Raw genomic sequence first — 21511 nt, forward strand, 5'->3', positions numbered from 1 at the left:
GTCACGAATAAGCTATCACGTTTATTAATTTTAATGGATTATGTCAAATCGTGTTGGCCCTGAATGTGTCATATTTGGATTTATGAAGTTTTATATTGTGAAAGTTATACCTGTATATAGCGTTGCCAGAAGGCCGAAATTTCCGGGATTGTCCCGGAATTTTGCGTGTTCTCCCGTGTCCAGTAATTTTACTTTGCTGTAGTTTTTTTTTTTCAACTTATAGTAATTCTAGGTTTTCTACTAGTATTTTACTACTAACCTCCCGGACCGGAGACTAAAACTCTAATTCCATTCGTGGCCACAGGAAATGTCCAGGAAATGATCAGCCTGGATTTGTCAACCCTACCTGTAAATGATTTAAGTTTTATCGTTTGTTAATAAAAATATATTGAATTTATGTACCTCTATAATATTTCTTTTGTTATGATATTGAACTGAGTGTTATTTTTCACGAAGAGAATTTATTAAAAAATATAAATGGACTATTTCGCGTAATGTGTCACTAAATAAATTCACAGCTGCGCGTGTATTTTGTAAATAGGTCTAATAAAGAGAGAAAGCTTTTATATTTTTCACGAACTAAATTAAATTGGGCAACATGTATTACATCGTTTGGTGTATATAAATAAAAAGGGCTTTATACGACAATCTTTATGGACCCGTATCAATTTGGTATTTGATCAAAATTGGTCATTTTCGATCGTTTTCATATTAAGTAGGACATAAGTACTCGTTACTATTTAGTCTTAGAGTGCTTATATTAACATGGAAATTATAACAATATAATTAAATTAATTGTACTAACACTTGCCTACCTATTATGAAAAGCACGTTTAACGAACAATCCAGAAAGTTATAATAAGCTGTTGGTTACTTCCTTACGACTATCATTATGTCCGTGAATATTTTTTTTAGAAATATCAATAATAATGTATTTTTAAGCATAACATTTTCAGTCTAAAGTACCCTAATATAAAAATAGGCAGCAGTCGTACGCGTGATATGATCACGCGCGACTTTATTGGATTACGTAGGAGTTCCACCTGACATTTCAATTATACGCGCACCGCCACCAGAATTTATAGGAACGATTATATTACACACTCATTCGCTCCGTATTAAGAGAACTCATTTCCATGTTTGTATGCTGCGATTCTTATTAGGCAGCGCTTAAATAATGCTAGCTGTTCGCTCGAATGTAAAAAAGAGGTTTTTGTTTTGTTTCAAACTTTGTGTACCAGTTTCATTCTAGCTGAGTTCAACTGCTACTGAATACGGCTTTTGATTATGGAAAACAATGCATGTATTGAGGTTTGTTACTATTCAGCATTCTGCAAAAATAAACGTTATTTTTTTAGTAGAATATTCAATTTTCAAACTGGAACAGAAGAACACAGGTAGAAAAAGCTTGTGTACATTTTCTAAAATTTATTTATCTTCGGGCTATGTGAAAATGAAGTGGAGACCATTTAGCGACTACGTTTTCGGGAAAAAATATTTAGTTGTGCACCACCGATACTGTCATCAGTATTGTAAAACATTTAGTTTACTTGTTTACTTAGCATCCTCTTTTTCAGACTTATCAATTTTATCGTATTTTAATAATAATCTTCCTCTTCGTGTCAATAGATTTCAAATAATAATAATGAAGCTGTACAAATTGTTATATAAAACGTTACCAAATTATTAGAATTATTTAGTCTTAGGTATGAATAGACGTTAAGTATCTGACATTCGTTTTATCTCAGGGCAACATTTCTTTCAAAATACATTTGAAATTAGATAGAAAATTAGGAATGTTTTCGATAGACTTTTTGAGTTGATAGACGCGATCTCAAGCAAAACTTTCATTAGAATATTGTTTTCTTATAATTTAATTTACAATATTCCGAGGATATTTATGTTCACTTATTGTATTAGAATGAATTTAACATTAAGCCCTCTGTTCCCAGTAATTTCCATCGTTACACTAAATCACAGGAGCGGTAAAGCAATCTGTTATAATTTGGGCAATACGGGGTTAGGCTAATAGGCATATTTATCGCAATGGATTATACCGTAAGTTGTAACAGCCCGCTGAGACTCGTACACCGCTAACTCATCATAGTTCCAATTCCGATAGTTCGGCGTGGACGAGTTATCTGCAAACTAGTCGGTGTCCTCGCGAGAGCCACGAAATACGTCATATTTATTTATAATTAAGTATGAAGGACTTTGCGAGACAAGCCCCTATCTAGTTAGTGAGTTTGTGCGGAGTGGAACTTGTGTAGGTAGCTGTCGACGTCGGCTCCTCAGGGAACTTGCACCAACTTTTACCGCTGACGTGTCTGCTAACAGCGCATTATTTCAGGCACAACCACGCCAAGCCACGCCGCCATGCCGCCATGCCGCGCTGGCACACTTTATAAATTCTTGTGTCAAACTGTCAAGAAAGTTATTTTTCGAAGGGTTCGCTTTGCCTTCAAGTATTTCAATTTTATGGCAGAATATCTTAAGTAAATTCAATTCTGACTGACGTTTTTCGTATAAATATGATGTTAAAACCGGATTACGACGTCGTATGCGCTAGGGGGTAAACCGTGCTTGCTGCCAAGAGCATTTCCAAAAGGTACTCGACACAGATGTAACTAACCGTCGATTTTCAAACCTGTCTATCGATCGATTAAAAGGCAAACGTTTTACGTTCGTTTCACAAACTACGCGATGATCAGAGATGGGAGTTTCGTATTTGAATCGAATATTTGACACGAGCGTTACTTTTATTGTTTCTGTTCGACGAGCCCGCCAACGTTTCATGTTGCTACCATGTATATTCTGTGTGTATACGATGTGTAAATTTCACGGAGCAACGAATAGATCACGCTACAAGTTTTGATGGAATATTTCCGAGCTTCAAAGGAAACCCTTTTGAATATTCCGACAGTTATTGTTTTGTTTCTATCAATCACTGATTTATGTGTTACTTTGTATGAAATATTTAAAACGTTAACAGCTTATATTCTCACAGTATTTAAGTCGAATTCAAGAAGCAATTCAAATTCAAATGTCATCAACACTCAACCATAAATTGAAAGGACAAACTGCAATACAGTGTTTGTTTATTAGACAACTACACAACACTGCTTGCATGATTCAAACTATAAATTTGCCGAAACGAGGATGCAAATGGTACAGTCGGCGCATAGTTAAGTAAGGAGCATATAGGAGTTTGTGTAGAAGGGACATCTCGCGGTCAGGTTTGCACTGTGCCATCCAAAGTTACCAACGTCAGGGCGAGATACGCCTGGTTAGCGACCGCCGAACGGATTAGTCTCAGGCGACTTTGGCTTTTACTGGCTTAGCACCACACGTTAGTATCTATGAAACAGTATCTACGATAGTTTAAGTGATTAGCTTTCTTAGTACATGTAGTGATTCATTCTCTTTAATAAATGAATTGGTTAAAGAAATGAATGTTGGAAAATTTCACTCTAAAACAAGAATCCAGAGCTGGTTGGGCAATTTATGTTCCACAAATTATTCCAATTAATATACTTTTAGTCTACTCTATGTTAGTATTGCGCCCAACCAAAACAAAAACACTGTAAACGCAAACATAAAGTTAGGAGAAATTATAAAAAAGTGTTTGAAGGTACGTACTTCTAGTTTTCCTGGAGTTACTCCATCGCTATCAAAAAAAAAAGAAAATAAAGCAACCAGTAAGTTGAACTGAATTTCCTGAACATTTTTTTCTTTGGGTAGAAGGCACAAATGGTACGCCTTTATTTTCCTTGCGGCCTTGCGCCGCATACCGCAGACTAAATTATAATTATTTTCTTTTATTGTTTATGTGACAAGCCTGTCTTACTTGTGTATATTTGCCAAGATATTAGTATTCTAGCGCCGAAGACAATGTGTACTACATATCTTTGTTGTGGAAGACAATGAAAAAAGTTTTGCGAAAGCGATCAATATAAGCATATTTAGACTGGAAGCTTTTTACATCGTAGCTACTTGCGTAAATTTTAAGTTACTTCAAAGCCACTATTTTCTAGACAGTTTCTGAACATTCATGACCAAGAAAGATTTCCTGGACTTAATGTTTAAAATTTACTAGTATTCATAGTATTAACTGTACCCACTTAATATAATCTTAAATTTCCACACAGCCAAACTGTGTTGGTGTTATTCTTATTATTAATTCATTAAGACCCAACATTCGGAAGCGACTAACTCAATAATAAAGCATTTAACATGCTGAAGCAAGATTTCGATTTAAATTTTACAATATATTCGTGGTGCCTACAGGGAAAATTGAAAACGCACTCAATGGTATTGTGAGAGCTTACAAGTGCCTGTATAATATAAATAATGTAGAATAGGATCACCCTGTGAGGGAATTTGTAACCGTGGATACAGCGCCCTCTTTGTAAAATGATTGAAGAATGCCAAACGTGGTAAAAAGATTTTTATCGTTGGCACTCCGATCATATTGTGCAACAAAATTATAAGCCTTTTCTGCTTTTTCCTCTGATTTCTATTTTGTTTACGTATTTACACAATAAGTAAAATAGTGGTACGTGTTTTTGTCTTGTATTTATAGAGATTCTATAATATGACAACCACGCCGCCAAAACACTGCACGAAAAACAATTTCAATTTAAAATTCTCCCTTTTTCCATATATTTATCCAAAACAACATTTTTTTTTGAAATTGTCATCATTTCCAGCACACAAACTATTATTCTTTATTCTCAAATTGTTATGCAAGATATTATATCCAAGCATTTGAATGTTATTTACACGGAATTACAAACACAAAGTTTACAAGTTGCAGTAAATTTTCCTTACACACAGCAAGTTTAAAAACTTAAATAAGGACAGACTATGACATTAGTAAGTTAAAGTCCTGTTCGTAATAGTTAATGTGCAGATTTAAACTTAGCTATTTATGATGCTATTATAATGGAACAGTTGGAGGCACGTCGTGTAAGTTTCGCCGTAAATATAGTCTCCATGCGATCCTGGCCGCTTCAGATGATTCCCGTCACCTGTGCCAAAGCTCCCAGCCGTCTGGCTTTAAAAATTAATACTTCCAAAATGAAAATCTGTAGCAATAACTATAAATTAAAAATTTTAGAAACCCCCGATTTTATATTTTTTTTATTTCATACGTTTTATAGTTAGGTTAGGCTAGGTAAAGCCAATCTAATTTTCCCACTACCAACTTTCTCATAATAAAAAGCTATTTGTGACCCCACCCGAGTAAATTAGCAGACATTCGGTTAATCTCCCCACTTTCAACCGATTTTCATCAAATATGACTAAAAACACTTGCACATAAGTCACCTTTAATACAAGAAAACTAAATTGACATCACTGCATCCGTTCGGAAGTTAAGATGCCACAGACAGACACGTCAAACTTATAACACCCCTCTTTTTGCGTCGGGGTTTAAAAATAAATCCTTTGTTTTAAATATAATTAATATCAGACCTAACAGAAACATGATTTACGCTAACGCCTCTTGATAAAATGGAACCCTTATGAATGAATTACGTTTGAGATTAGATTTGATAATTAATTATGGTCTGATATGTTATGCTCATTTAACCTCCTTTATTATGAACGAACACTGAGACAAGGTTCCATAGTGGTTGACCTTTGCATTGTTTATGGTTTTAGCAGAAATAAACCAATAATTTTCAAGCTAAAATTTTATTTCAAATTGTTTACTCGTTATTTTAAAGATTGTCTTTCCAAAGTCTTAAACACACTAATGTTATTTATTTTAAATAGAAAACTTCGTTAAACGCGTTAATAATAATATGGTTAAACAATATTTTCATATTCATCTGAAGTTCTGAGAATTAATCAACTAAGTAAATTATATTTTATCCAATTAACTTAAATAAATTAAACATATTTTTAAAATATTGCAATTATTGCCACGTTAATTAACTTCAAATTAATCTCAAAATATACAACGAAAAATTTAACTTGTAATATTTCAGAGAATAGTATCATTTCTCCGTAGTCGTGTGCGTAGATATAAAACTCCGTACAACGTTTTAATTAAAGTATGAAGTATTCAAAGGCTGTAATAACGAGGCTCAGTGCTCCACTCACTTGAATTATAGCTAGGCTGAACTTTAGCTTGAATAACGGTTAGGTGAATATGGCCCGGCGACCGCCGCGGCTGCGATCTCCTACAAGCTGTGCAAGTTTCGTGGCTCCCTTCAGCAACTTCAATAGACATTTTATATTAGGCTGTAGAACTTGGGAAACTTAATAAAGGAGGAAATGTTACATTGACATCTTTTATTCGAGGGTGTTTCATTTTAGAGAAAGGTTTTCGGTCGTTAAAAGCTTTGTTGGAACATTTTTTTTCCGTTTGTTTTCATGGCAATGTAGTTTTACATAGTTATTGATACGTAAAAAAATTGCCAAGCTATGGATTTTGCTAATTTTTACACCCATATAACCATATCTAACTACAGGAAAATTGTAAAGTTGACTGTGTTATTTTACTCACCCCCTAACAGTGTCGATATCACTGACAGCTTACTAACGGTAATATCACGATAATATACGACGCATATAAAAAGGAAACTATGAAGTATCAGTTCAAAGTCCAGTGCATTATTCCTAAAACAACGAACAAAAAACGCGCCACAAAACAAAGTTGTGAACATAGGATTACGTGTTTTGGTTCAACTTTTGTATTACTCGAGTTCTTTGTGGCACCCGCATCCTTGCCGCAGATTGTTTGCGTTGAGTATGTTGTTTATTAAATTATACATACCTTTGTGATATAAAAATTAATATAACTTTTATATTTTTTACTATAAATATCCGTAAATATTAAATTTATTAGAAAATTGAAGTAAGTTTTACCTGCTAAATTGTTGTTTCCACACGTCAGCTTAAAATTTTCACATACTTATAGGATTTTCCAGCACCGTTTTTTTTATTTATGTTCTAAATGTCGATACAATTTCTTGGCTGAACTCTTCGTTTACAGACTTTGTTCTTCAAACGTGACATTTTTTAAGAGTAAGTGACATTTAAAAATTGGTTTAATGTTAACTCGAGGGGAGGCTTTCCGACGAAGCCTGGAGACCTTTTTATGCAAATCTTGAAGGATGTGCCGGGACTTTTAATGAAACAGCGCAATTACTTTGATGAATACTGCACTCGTGACGTGCCCACCCTTGCGAGAATGGGATAAAACTAAATCTAAATTAAATGCCAGGTATCTATATTGATTTAAATTAGACAACGTCACCGTTTACATAGAGTATACGTAATTTAAAAAACGATGCCTTAAGTTTAATTAATGATATTGACTTTTTCGATCAAAAATGTATGATAATTAATTCTTCAACATAATGAAAATGAAAATGAAAAGACTCTCTATTGTACTGAATAAAAAGTAAGTTTATCGCGACGTAAGTGTTTACAAATATTTTTTATTATATTTTTTTAACCGAACTATATATCTGCCTTTTCTTTCGTTACCTATTCACTTTCTAATTACACTCCAAATGAGGCTGTCCTTTGGCTCGTTCAACAGTAGTGAGTTACAACGGACGACCTGATTACTTGCCGAAATCAAATGGTCGAATACGAATAGAAACTTACTAAAACAGTCTTGAGTGAGCGCAATCTAATAAAAAAGTAGATGAGACTCCCTTACGCAGCTGGAATTTTAATCAATTTTGCGGCCAATAACTGGAGCGGGCGGGCTCAACCAGCCGCACTTCGCAAATTACCGCCTTAAAGCGTTTGCACGGACTATATTCATCAGGATAAAGCACCAAAATTAAAAAAAAAACCGAGTTCGTTCTACCAATTTACATAACAGGCTCAATTACATAAAAAAATTACACTTGACGCTTGCATTCGCATTCCGCGTCTGCGTAATTACGTCAGCAACGAGAGGCCAGCTGGGCCGATGTTCAATAAACAAGAGTTTTTGTGTAACATCGACGATTTTCTCGCCCCGAACAATAATTTCAGTGAACAGAAACCCCTTTTCTTTTTGTACCGGCGCGGCGTCAGGAAGCATTGACAAAAAGAATCAGATGGTGACTTCAAAGACGAAAGCCGTTTGTACCGCAGAAAGCGCTCGCGGCGACCTGAATAATGAGTTTCACAAGTATTTTGACGGAACTTTATTACGGTTCGTACTTAGCGGGCAATTAAGAGCCCTTTAGTATTTTTCTTGGTGGACGTAGTAATTAGTTCGCACGATGCTTCAAAAGGCTTCTGTAACAGAAAAATGTTTTTCTTTATACAAACTACGCAACTTTCAAGAGAGCTAGACTGTACACTGTACAAGGAACACGGCAATGGAAATGTATTTTAGATTATTAAAACGTGATGGAATGTTTTACTGCAGTTTTGACTTAAAATATTTGTAGTAGGCGTATATTTCTAGAAAGAAAAACATTCAATTGTTCGAGGGAACACAATGTCGGCAATAAAACCTAATTGTGATAAATTGTTGCATAAAACGTCAGCAATAAATTTGTAAAGTTAAACAATATATACAAATATTTACAGCTTTATTTACGAACACAATTGTTGTCCCCAATAGAATCGTAACCTACTTAAAACGCATTACACTATGTGAGAACAGACGGAAGTTAATTCAAACCGAGGACGAGCACACATTCTCTATCATGAAGTTAACAATGTAATATGTTTGTTTCAGATAATTCCAACGGTGCGACGTCCTCATTCCGGGCTGTCATCGAAGTGCTGAGACAAAGGGTAGCGAGCAAAGTGGAATAGTTTCAATTTGTATTGAAAGTTTAGTGGTGAATAGGTGGTGTGAGGGGTGTGTGGCAGGTGTCACGGGACGGAGACAATGAGGCGACGGGGAGGCGGAGGATAGCATGACAGCGCCTGCCACGGCGGCCTGATGGCGCTAGTGCGCCGCATACTAGGCGACGCCCAGGTGAGGCCTGCGACACAGACTACCAACACCCGACACCACGTGTGTTCAACACCGCCTGATAAAGTGTAGCCAATGAGCACGCGTCATTTACGTGGCGGTGGGGTGTAGCCAGTCTGTTTCCAGCTATTTGCATGCACGATTAGCACACGCCACGCTTCGACAAGCCATTGTTAGACCGTTGAACGTTTAACGGGGCAACTCTTGACAACATCCTGCTACATGACATGCGGGTAGCTCGCGTATGTTCGTGTAAGCACGCGATTACTAATGTTTCCAATTCAATTGGACAAATCTATTTCCATAATATATGAAATTACTTTCATTCAACAAACTCGTACACAGACGTTCAAAGTTTAGTCATGTAGTTTTTGTTGACTTTTGTCTGAAAACCATTCGAACATTTTACTTATAAACACCTTAAGAATCCAAGTCATATTTTAGATTGGTTTAATGTAAAGCTATGGCATTAAAGGGTAGCTTTCTTAATTGTCTTAATATTCTAATATCCCTCGGGGTCCGGAAAATGATGTTTTCTTATACAAAGTACCGCCTTGAGATGACAAATCATTTGTTACACTCATCTGCCGCGAGATGCATTATGAAAATATGATTATTAATTATGGAGTTGGCATGCCTTAAGGGTGTCGTGCCACCCTAAACACAACGATTAAACGAACAGACTTAAACGACTATTACATCAAACTGTAGCAGGTGAATTAACTGGAGGGGGTATGTTTAGATTAATAGCTACAGATATGGCGTCGTCGGATGGCCGAAATATATGGCTGTTGCCCTAAAACTGTGTTTATAATATAAGCTGGATTACAAAGACTTTATAACACATTCATTATGAAAGTTAGAAATAACACCCTCGTTTCATTTTAGCGGCGATAGTGTAAATTAATTAAATGGTATTTTTATTAAATCAATTTATTAGGCACGCAACTGTAAAACTTGCGGTGCGTAATAATGACACAGAGCCATTGATTTACTATATATGTACTAACTATACACATTATATCATTTTCAAAAATAAGCTTGATTATGGAATAGCACTAAAACACTACTTACGGAATACAAAATACGTTACAGGCACACACAAGCACACGTCAAAACTGTTTTTTTTATTTCGTTAAATGGATACTAACGGGTATACTTCACAGGCGAAACTCCGCAAAATGGTCGACGAGCAAGTCTCAGTGGGGGCCAGGGTTGACGCGGACGCGGAGCCGGAGCCAGCTGACCCACTCATAACCCCGGCCAGTTCTGCGCTCGACCGGCCCGAGCTCGACCGACCGGTGCCACCCGAACGACGCTTCCTCATTGGAACCCTCGACAAACCGAGAAATGGTGGCCTCGGCAACCTCAGTGTCGACAAAGAAGCCACCCTCAACAGGACTACTAGACTGTCAATTCGAAACGGGAAGGATAATCCCTTTATAGGTATGTTTGTATTTATTTGATTATATCTCAAGACACGTGTTGTTCAAGGATATTTAGCTTATCGTATTATGATAATGTTAAGTGCTTTCTTAGTTATTCGATTCAATTTAAGTAACTACTTTTCATTGTAACTGAAGAATAAAAAATGAATATGTGCTAGTCAGATGCATAGAATCATGTCATATTTGCTTCAGCTTTGCTTGTTCAAACAATAAATAAAATATAAACCATATATTTTAAAGCCCCAGAGATTGATGATAAAAAAGCATAACCACACACATAAGATCCACTTCCCCCGAGGTATAACAGAGACTGTTTCACAGACAATTTATTGTTATAAGGTAGACAACCCAACCGAACAATTTCATATATTTTATCGTTGTAAAATTCTACTGACCTCCTTATCGACTACCTTTCCGACCGAAGAACCCCATATTTATACTGGGATCTCACTCGTAATACGATCTACAAACCGTAGTGTACGGTTCGAAGATCGGTATCGTAAATGGACGTCCGAAAATGTATTATTAAAGTATCCGCTTTTTCCTAGACGATGACAATAAAGAAAATCAAGCGAATGGCAAGGTTGAATCTCCAGTAAAATGGTCAATACAGAATGGTAGTGACAGTGGAACATATGCCGAGATTGGCAATGGAGGGAACAGTAATACCAGCGAGAGGAATATTCTGGACCCTGCGGATAGTTCCGAAGAGGAGGTGCCACTGCCTGATGCCACATCACCAGGAAGAAGCAGCGATGGTCCAGAACCTCGAGCTGACATCACAGCAACACTTGAAGGAGGTATGACATTTTATTCAAATTGTGTACAACATTTCCGAGCAAAATACATATTTCGGAATATGGCTGGCTTACACGGAAGTTATTCCATTTTTTATATCACTAATACATTTAGAGCTCGTATGTTCATTCAATAACGTGTTCGATATTCAGCAATAAAACTCGCTCGCGTCAAAAAAGTACGAACAAACATGAATAACAAACGGAATACATTTGTAGCAATTATTTATGGAATAAAACAAAAGGCGGTGCGGAAAAGGTAAACTTGGCAGTCAGAGTTTATCTTAAGTGTCTGTAATCCGGGAGATAATAGTTCGTAACTAGTCGAGACGGCATGTTTGTTTTGCTGATGAAGTAAGTTCAGTTAGTTTGAAATTCTTCATAGGTGCCGCTACAAGCTGAGAATGTTATGAGCGTCGTTCAACTCGGTGTTAGACTACATTCACTGAATACGCTTAGTTTCTCATCTAATAATAGACACGTAGGAACCAAAAGTGTCAATGACTTTGTTCGTGGAACATGCTAATGTCCTTATGAAGATGAAATGCTCACGTATTTCCATATTTTTACTTGACAGTAATTCAGTTGAGTACTCCTTTTAATAAAAATACTCGCTTCTGATGTTAGTCACAAAGTTTTCTCGTGAATTTTCGTTTGAGTTAGTTTATAGAAGTCGAGATAGTTCCACTTGCTCTAAATGTAACTAAATTAATATTTCCCTCGTCTTAACTAAGGAGATGACACAAGCCGCGTTGTGAAAACATCCATATATTGTGGTGGCGCTCTCTGTAGAATATCCTCGCTGCTAATGAGCGTGCAGCCTTGGGGAATAAGCTCATTTGCCGACTAAATGCACATTGCACAGCCCGCCAACTCGCCAGGAAAGAAACTTTCCGCCTGATGTCGCAATTTGTCATTTAATTCCTTTCTGAAAGTCCTAATTACCCACTTATTTTTAATAAAATTTTTGAAGATTGCGGGCTAGTAATGAAAATACCAATGCTAATTACCTAAAATCTAAATTCTACAGCACTATTCCTACAGCAAACTATACGCGGTAACTTGTGCATTCATCCGTAACTATTGTTCCCGGAGACAATTGTGCAATGCTTCACCGTATTGACTTATCAGAGCAAGCAGGATAATAGGACCATTGGGACATTGTGCATTGAGGCATAATTTATCTGCAATCAGTCTGTATTTGTTCACGATAGAGCGGGCGGGCTCTCAGCGACCAATTTGCCGCTGCTTCATTTGTTACTAATCCTTCAGCTTATTATTTCTTTTTCCCGCATTCGAGCAGGGTTCGTACGTTTATTAATGTGAGCCAGTAGATCCCCAGCGTTTTCTCACTCTATTTGTTCCGTGGAATTAGAGGCTGTCTGGAGGAGAATAATTACATGGTGTCGGGAAGGCGTTATTTTTCCGAAGTCAATACGTCTCTTTTGGAGCGATGCCGATGGTACAATAAAGTAGGCGTCGCGCACACCTGCGGCGGCCGGCAGGCGTCGTGCCGTGACGCGTGTAACATGCGAGCAATCGATTTGTCTGGACCGGCCAGAGTCGCGGCTTTCGTGACTCGGGAAACTTTCGCGTTATTACAACGTTTACGTCGCCATAACTGATTCCAGTTATGTGACTGCGGCAGCGTCGTACTTCACTGAACTTTTCATTTTATAGTACGACAGCTAATAATGAGGGTTACAACGTGAGCCCTTGAACGACAAACAGGGATCTAACTTTGTGAAAGTACAGGTATAAACAAGCTAATGATAGTGAGTAAACGAGCTCTCAATTAGGAGCACGTTCTTTGATTACTAACGTACTATTTTAAAATTATAAAATCGTTAAAGGTGTTAACGTGTTCTTTTAATGTTGCTACAATAAAATTTTAAATACATACATAACTTTGTTCTTTCACAAGTAAAGAATGAATTCACAGAAAAAAAGTTTAATTGCTTTTGGCAGATCCTATTGTCATGATGTTCAATATGACTGATACCGTTTCATGATTCAATGTATTCCACGTCTTGAAAAGTTATTTACTTATAAAATTACTTCGTTTAAAAGTTTCCTTATGAAGAAGTGAAAATAAATATGTATTTTTATTTACCTGTAAACTAAGTGGTAATATCATGAAATTTGATAAATACCCATAAATTTAATAAGTCGAGTAACACGTAATCCATTGTTAATTATCACACTTCCGGCGGTAAACCGTGTAAATTGTAAAATATTGCTCACAAAATTCATGTTGTTGTTTTTTTAATTGAGACCGGCGTATTTCCTTATTACGTACTTGTTGTGGGCACAAAGTTATAATGCGAGTTACATAAAAATCTAAACATTTTACCCAAATATCAAAGAGACCCTTAAAGTTTTGACTTATAAGTTCACCGATTACTCTTCAGATTCTTCTTTTCAGATTTCTATGTTTAGTATAGCAAATATTCTTAAGCTTTATTTTTTACAAATAAACCTGCGAGGATAGAAATTCCTAGGTAGTCTTACCAAAAGAAAGCTTTTAGGAAAAATCAACGTAACAAGATTTCTATACTAGAAAAAGTATTTTATTTCTAGTTCTTACGTACAACGATTTTTTTTTTGGCACCAATAGGTTCAAGGTTCGCCGTTTACCGACGTAGCAGTTGTAATTTAGATCGGGCTTATATAAAGTGAACAGATCTCGGAAATGTATTTGTGATAGTGTGTGTAGTTTAATATTTGTATTGTGTATTAGATGCGGCCTCCCCGGGCGGGCGGTCGGACAGATCGCGACAGGAGGAAGTGCCCGCGTCCCCGGGGATGCTCACCGCGGCTCAAGTGGCCAGGAGGCTGCGGATGGAAAACGAACGATTACAGGTACCACAAAAATGAATTAAAGGATAAAGAGCTCCCGGGAATTGTAGGTCTTATGTACTATACATTTATAGTAAAGGTACAGCAAGCTGTGCACGAATCTTTTACACAGTTATACCTAAAGGCATTTTATAGGAGCTTTTACAAAGCACAGCGCAAAGAAGCGGAAATGAAACATAACGGCTGCCATAGATTCTCATAAAGGCAATTTTTAACGCATTGCTTTTGTCCTTTTGTATGAGAAACGATTTTTCGATTTCAAAACGCGTGCACACGGGCGGCACTCAACAAACAAATAAAACTTGCTACTAACAGGCTAGATTAAAGGTATTTATTTCTTCAATAAACTGTCATTAGTGATTCTCGTAGCGTTCAAGGTTCAATTTTTTACTTAACCTTTTTCCACTCGGTCGATCTCAGGCCGATGTTAAATAAGATACCGTGAGTTTATTACTTTCTCGATGGACCTTTTGCGAAGTCGATTCCGTCAATATATTTTATTATGTAACTATTTCATATTCTATAGGTACGGAGTAATAAAAGTTCCGAGTAAATATTTAGTTTTATTACAGAGCCACTATCTATTTATAAGATGTTTCATTAGTTTGGGCCGATTCACAAATATTTGTACCCTGTACTCTTTGCCTCTTTACAACCAATCTTTGCGATCATTTTTATGCCATTCCTTAGCAATTTAGTTATTAATTAATAAGCAGCAAAGAAAGATGTTTCATTTCAATGCTTCTGTATAAAACATCAGATTATAACATCGTTGTCTTCGAAAAGAGTACCTACAAGAAAAGTAAACAATCTCAGGCCAAAACTGTGTCATTGAATTCAAAGTCATGCCACTCATAAAGCGACGTATGTTGTTCATAAAACGCTGTATCATAACTCTGCCTTTTTATACCCGAGCGGCTGAGACAAAAACAACGGGCTATGAGAGATTATGATTTATATCACCCGTTACTGAGTTTCGGCTTATAAACTACCATTTAGATTTAGTTGCCATAGCAACCAGTAGCATTGCAAGCTAAATTGGACACTCCCTAAAATTCTGCTTCCTAGAAATTTTGAGCAGAACTTTAACGTCAAAAGAATAAATACGCTATGTATGTGTATCAATATTTCTAGGAAGCTTAACAAACGAATGTTTAAAGGAATTTTATTTTTCCTAGGACTTATTTTTGTTAAATATTTTTCCGAAAAATAGAAATGTGATTATTTATATTCTACAGACTTTACAGTATCGAGACTTCAATTACTATTGTTTTAGGTGTTGTTTTTCATTTACGTTTGCATCAAAACATGCTAATGATTGTGTGACAGGAAATTTATATAGGGGTGTACTAATTGAAAAACTATTATTATTTTCGGTAGGTCGCTATCATTCCACTGGCATTATTAATATAATTTCCTTTACACAGGCTGAATTAACCCGAGTACGTCGGCTTCTGGTAGCAGCAGCTGAACGCGGCGAGGCTGGCACGGCCTTACTCGAACGTTCCAAGACCGAAGGCAGCGCGGAGGCCACGCCGCTCGACCCTCAACAACTTGAGAAAGAACTGCTGCTCGCTAGAGAAGCTGTCAATTGTAAGTGCTTTAAAATATTTAGCCCTTGGAATACTAAAATGCTAAACGGGTCTTAAACACGATGCGAACTTTATTTGTTACCTTTCAGTTTGTCGGTCATAACGTTTGAAACCTATTTATCTAGTACTTTTAATATTACGTGTAAAGTGCCCGATAGTTCAAAAATACAGATTTAATGTCCCCACCTGTGTTTCATGAAGTTTAATAACAGGATTATTGTCAGTTGTTTTTATACTATTGTTGTAATTTTATTTACTGGATAGGTTATCCTACACTTATCCAAAACGTGAGTACAAATTGGTGCACCATTTTTTCTTCTAGGAGTTCAATTAATAATTCGGTCGCACTGCAATTTTTAACAGTATGTGTGTTCTACCGATCCGTTTGTTTTTAATTCAATGATTAATGGCATAAAACCTTGAAAAATATTATTGAAAGTATCCAACTCGTTTACGAACGCTAAACCTGCAAGAATGCAAAACTGTCACCTTTTCACCGACAGAAAAGACAGCTTAGGTCTTGAATTCAAATTTTCTTCGACATGTTCTAACAATTTCAGACGAAAAACGGGAATATTTTTCTGTGCTATCGTAAGCGATCACGTAAGTACACCATGTACTGGCAATTTTTCAACATACTGTATTGATTTTGATACACTATTGGGTTCGGTTAACTTACTTTCTCAATAAAAAAATAAGCAATATACTTAGTAAACGAACTCTATTAACATAGAAATTAATTTAAGTTCAAAAAACTATACAAGACTTAAGCCGGCCTAAAATTTCAATTCTTAAAACTATCACAATGTAGAAGAAGATAGAAACTCTCATCTCATTAGTGGTTGCTATAACTATTTCAGGATGTAAAAAGAAACTAAAACATACTTCAGTTAAACTTAACAGTTTTTGCAAAACAGACTCGATCATATTTCAATGCATTATCATAGATTTTTTCAGATAATGATCGGCTTAAAACATATACGTATAATATATGTGGTTTTATATTCTTACGAAGCTCCAATTCGGCTTTTATTCTCATACGGTTCCTTGAAGAATATTATACCTTAATATTGGCTTTGGTTTTCTCAGAACATTAATCTGTACATTAAAACAGTCGTTATATTTTTACGACAATAGTTTCGCAAAGACATTATAAAAGTTATTATTTGCCGTTCTACAGCGATACTAAATAAATACTTTAAAAAGTTATTGAAAAGTCATTAAGTATATAAAACTAGAGATAATTTTAAAGATAATATTTTTTAAAAGACACTTTCCAACTTATTTATTACTGAAAGCAGTAAATCTGTATAAATCAGTAATAACTAAAAACTTTTCGAATTAGATAGAAAATTTCTCTAATGCCCAAATACTGACAGAAAAAGACCTTTTCACGAGAGCCAAAAAAGGCATACAAGTAGCTTTTTTCAACGTTTCGATGCTTCTGTCTATGTCATCGTTATGGCGCACTATTCAATTAGTAACCCGAGCTATGGAGACAGGTATAATAAAAAGAAAAGTAACAAAACACGGACGCTGACACAGGAGAAATATTAAAGTTAGTCTCGCGGTGGCCTCATCACGGTAATCCGATTCGATCCCACAAAAGTGGCCAATTTGTTGAGTGCCGCCATGATACCGGATGCCCGTAGTGAGCCGACATTTTGATAAACTATAGTAATAATATTCCACAAGGTACAGTGCCTTACACCCAAATCCGCAGGCGGGTCACGTCCCGCTTAGGGCGCGCTCCTTACACCGACTGACATTTTCACTAATGTCATTATGCTGACGAAACTTGTCAGCCTGACCATATAAATTAGGTAGACACGTGCCACATGCTAACTGCCGGATTAGTTTACTAGTTGGCGAATATAAGTTGATGGAGTGTAATTACTAATTAACTTATAATGCCATCCATTTCAACTGTCGCCTCGTTCATTACTCGTGCGCGTGAAATATTGGGAAATTAATGGAAAATGACATCATTTCCTCGCCTCTATAAAAAAATTAACGAGCTTTATTTACCCCGAAAGATTTCGTAACTTAAATTTGTTTATCTAAATTAATGAAACACAGACAGATGTAGACGTCCCTTATAAAATAATCTCATGCTTAAAAAATAATATGTCAATTAATTCTCAGCTTATGCTTGTAAAAACAGAAATAGCGTTTAACTACGGAGCAATGTTGGGTATTACTTGTGTCTCACTCAATGAAAAGCATGTAAGTCTAAAGTTTGCCGTCATGTTGGGGGCAAAGCTAGGCACAATTAACTAGAAAGTCAAAGCTTTTGCCCACTCGACTGACATAATCCCAACACCCACGGGCACTAACGTACAGGATGGTCTTGTTTAATGTACGTAAAGTTACACTACACTGAAACTACGCTGCAACGCAATCTGAAACTTATAAGTTCAAATTATTATGCCACAGTTCGAAATAGCTAAATGGAACGTAGAACTTAAATACATAGACTGACACATCTATGGATCAATAATATTACAAAGAGGTAAAATATGTCAATATGTTTTAACCACAGAAAAATATTCTTCGAAATAATGCAAAGCAGAGTCCTTATTAAAGTAAACACGCAAAACCATTAAGAATGCATAGAATACGCACGCAATTCAAAAATAGACTAGACAAGTATTTATTTAATGAATGATTACATCATAGTGAATTACCAGGATACAGGCATTAACCAGTTGTATACAACTGCATGCCTGCTAATAAATAAATAAATAAAATTTGCAATAGAAATGTACAGTAGTGCAAAATCAAATCTAAATTCCAGTTAAACTGTTCTAGCTACTAGCAATTTGTCTAAGTCATTGCAGACGTTGAATCGTATTCAGTATAACGTTTTTGTACATGCGCTCTATATCGGATTTCCATTACCCCTGTTTTACGCTCACCATAATCTTATAAAGTCGGTCATACTCCAATTATTCGTTTCTTATGATGATATGCTTAACTGCCAATGGAATAATGTCTTCGAGATTATACCATTAGATATTAAACACTTCAAACGATACGGTGGTTTTGAATTGCAATCCGTAATGTAATTAAGACATTTCTAAACATTATTGTCTTGTAAACTGACAGGTACACAAAAACATGAATAAAACAAATTAAGTTACTCCCCACGAAACAAAGCATTTTACTAAGAAACGAGCTAGATAAAATTATAAATGATTCAATCATACTTTGAAATGTTATGACAAGTTTAGACAGTATCGTTTACCTTGCCCGTCGTAGAGCCTGCGCGATTCCTATTTATGGTCGATCGATGCTAGCTAAGCGGAATAATGGAGTCACGTTCAGCGGTTGTATCTACTAAGTAAGCGCAAGACTATAATAATGATGACGTAGACGGCTAAGAAAACTTGCGATAGTGAGCTAACTTGTTCCATTCTCACGTATGTTGTACAACCTTGCTAACGGATTTATTATTCTGTGGTAATTTTCATTCTCTCTTAGCTTCAATACACTTAACACCGTAGACTTCAAAATTTAACACGTAAATATATGCGCAACCAAAACAAACAATGCTTACCAACGTCATATACGTAATATACCCATTTGCCTTATGTAACCGTTAGACGTGATCGATGAAACCACAATCAAAGGGCCCTTGCTGCCTACGCAGTAACCACACCAATCGAGATCGATCATAAACTATGTCTAAGCTTATACGTATACTGAATAAGCTTTACGTAACTCGTTAATCAAACACCCAAGTTTTCAGCTACAACGATTCTAAGCGCTAGCTAAAAATACCAAATTCATGAAGTTTATGATTGCCAATAAAATCTGAGACCGGAACTGAAATCCAATTTCCAAACTTCCAAAGTGACGGCAATCGTCAAAACGATCGACAAGTCTCCGCCAGCAATTCCAAAAACGGTGAAATGTAGATCAAGCTCGAATGCGTTTTATTTTCCTATCAAACGTTTGAAACGTACAAATGTCCGAGTTGAGAGAATCTGCATAGAGAGTACAGCGACAAAGGACACAGGTCCCTCAAAAGCGAACAGCGAGCGCTCAAAGTGTCTGAATCACTTGAGATACATGTTTCCTCCTAGTATACATTATACAAGCAGTTCAAAAACATATTGAATACATAACACGGCGCAGTTATTATTTGAACTCCTAAACTTTGTGCACCGTAGTACAACAAACAACTTCTACCTTTTTAATGCCTACATGTTACTTTGACGTTGATTTGTTTCTAAAGTATACGTATTTTGTTTCAGCTTTGAAAGCGGACAAAAAGAGATTGAAGGCGGAGAAATTTGATTTGCTAAACCAAATGAAACAACTTTACGCCACGCTCGAAGACAAAGAGAAAGAGCTCCGGGACTTCATAAGAAACTACGAGCAGGTTAAATTTGATACCATTCTATTATGAAGGCTATTATTACCATGCTAAGTAACTTTGTTAGGGGGCGGGAAAACGCACTGTCATGTAAAAGGGTCGATATTTCCATATAAAAATACATGCGAGTTGCGCAGTTAAAATCTGAGAACTTTTATTGCCTTTAAATAAATGTGCAATTTCGATGACATTATTATTGTGTTAAACCTTCGTTGCGGTTTAGTAAAATTTATATTACTGTATCTCCCAATTCGCAATACATTTGCTACGTTCATTATGTTGGGATAATATCTAGGTTGGACAGAACTTGGCCAGTTGTTTCCATATACAATTTTAGACATACAGAAACTTCTGAGAACTCTCTTCATAACATAAGTTATTCTACGAACATTGTTCTCGACTACGGTAACTTGCATCGCGCAGTGCCTTTTTATTAGCGTCTAACTTTTAGTATTAATTATTCTTGAAGACTGACTTTCATTGCATTATTAGTGTCTTAAAAAACCTATTAAGTTTCAGTACATTTTTCAATTTTCTTTTGGATAAGTTTGAGATAATGACTGTGTATTATTCAAACTCATTCTTGTTAAAGTTTCTTTAGATTTTTCAAGATTAAACTTTCAGACGAATTGAATTTAAATGAGAAGAGATTCTGAAGAACTAAGCTTTTAGGTCTTTTAAATCTTTAAAGATCTTTTACGCCATCTATATTTAACGAGTATTTTTTTTTACAAAAGATGCGTTCCCGCGGTGGTGCGTCATCAGCGCTAGGAGCTGAACGCGCTGAGCGGGAGCGGGAACGCGCCGCGCTGTTACGTCACGCACGCGACGAAGCCGAGCGCTCGCTACAACTCGCAGCGGCCTTGAGCGCCAGGGACACACAGCTTAGACACGCCAGGGAACAGTTGTTTGAGGTAGGTCTTGTATCAACATTAAGAAAATTTGGTTAAAATGTACTAAGAATTTAGCAGAATGAAGATATGGAGCCAAAATTTTATTAACTCAATCGTAAGATTACTTTCTCTTGGTACATATTTAGCTGTAAAACAAGCGATTACTACGCAGTTTTTCCTAGTCCAACTATTTTTACGAACGCTCTGAAGTTTATCTTCCCGCAATGGCTAGACCTTGTTGAACAAGAATATTGTTTGATACACTTTTGCTACCTTATATATTACATTTTTTTCCGAGCTAGATCATACTTCGCATCCAGTTCAATATCATCAAGTAGAAATCGCTACTAACATAAATAGCAACGCCGTCTAGCCTTCAGTCTAAAAAGAAAATATCAGCCCGAAAGACATTGCGCAAAAATATTCCTCAGACATTCGGAGATATCTTAAAATTGCAACTCATATTTGTCTTTTTAAAAAGTTTCAAGGAACATTGATAAAGTGGTTGAACAAATATTAAATAACGTGTATCGACAGGGTGTATTATGATGAATAGATGGCGTGATGGGGCGCGCTCGACCATCCATCACCGCCGTACCG

The 21511-nt window shown here is 36.2% G+C and overlaps 1 protein-coding gene across 8 annotated transcripts in view; it reads left to right on the forward strand.

Moving 5' to 3' along the window:
- Positions 1-21511, forward strand: part of Liprin-gamma (liprin protein kazrin) — a 115641-nt gene that overhangs the window by 78111 nt on the left and 16019 nt on the right. For all 8 annotated transcript variants that reach the window (XM_076121694.1, XM_076121696.1, XM_076121697.1 and 5 more), the window contains exons 2-8: positions 8699-8944; positions 10108-10387; positions 10938-11189; positions 13927-14048; positions 15473-15638; positions 19897-20024; positions 20756-20932. In XM_076121694.1, coding sequence (XP_075977809.1) covers positions 8909-8944; positions 10108-10387; positions 10938-11189; positions 13927-14048; positions 15473-15638; positions 19897-20024; positions 20756-20932 — 1161 coding nt within the window. In that variant the 5' untranslated portion in view covers positions 8699-8908. The remainder of the gene's footprint in view (positions 1-8698; positions 8945-10107; positions 10388-10937; positions 11190-13926; positions 14049-15472; positions 15639-19896; positions 20025-20755; positions 20933-21511) is intronic.

Source organism: Anticarsia gemmatalis, chromosome 13, assembly GCF_050436995.1.
Source record: "Anticarsia gemmatalis isolate Benzon Research Colony breed Stoneville strain chromosome 13, ilAntGemm2 primary, whole genome shotgun sequence".
Taxonomy (NCBI): Eukaryota; Metazoa; Arthropoda; class Insecta; order Lepidoptera; family Erebidae; genus Anticarsia; species Anticarsia gemmatalis.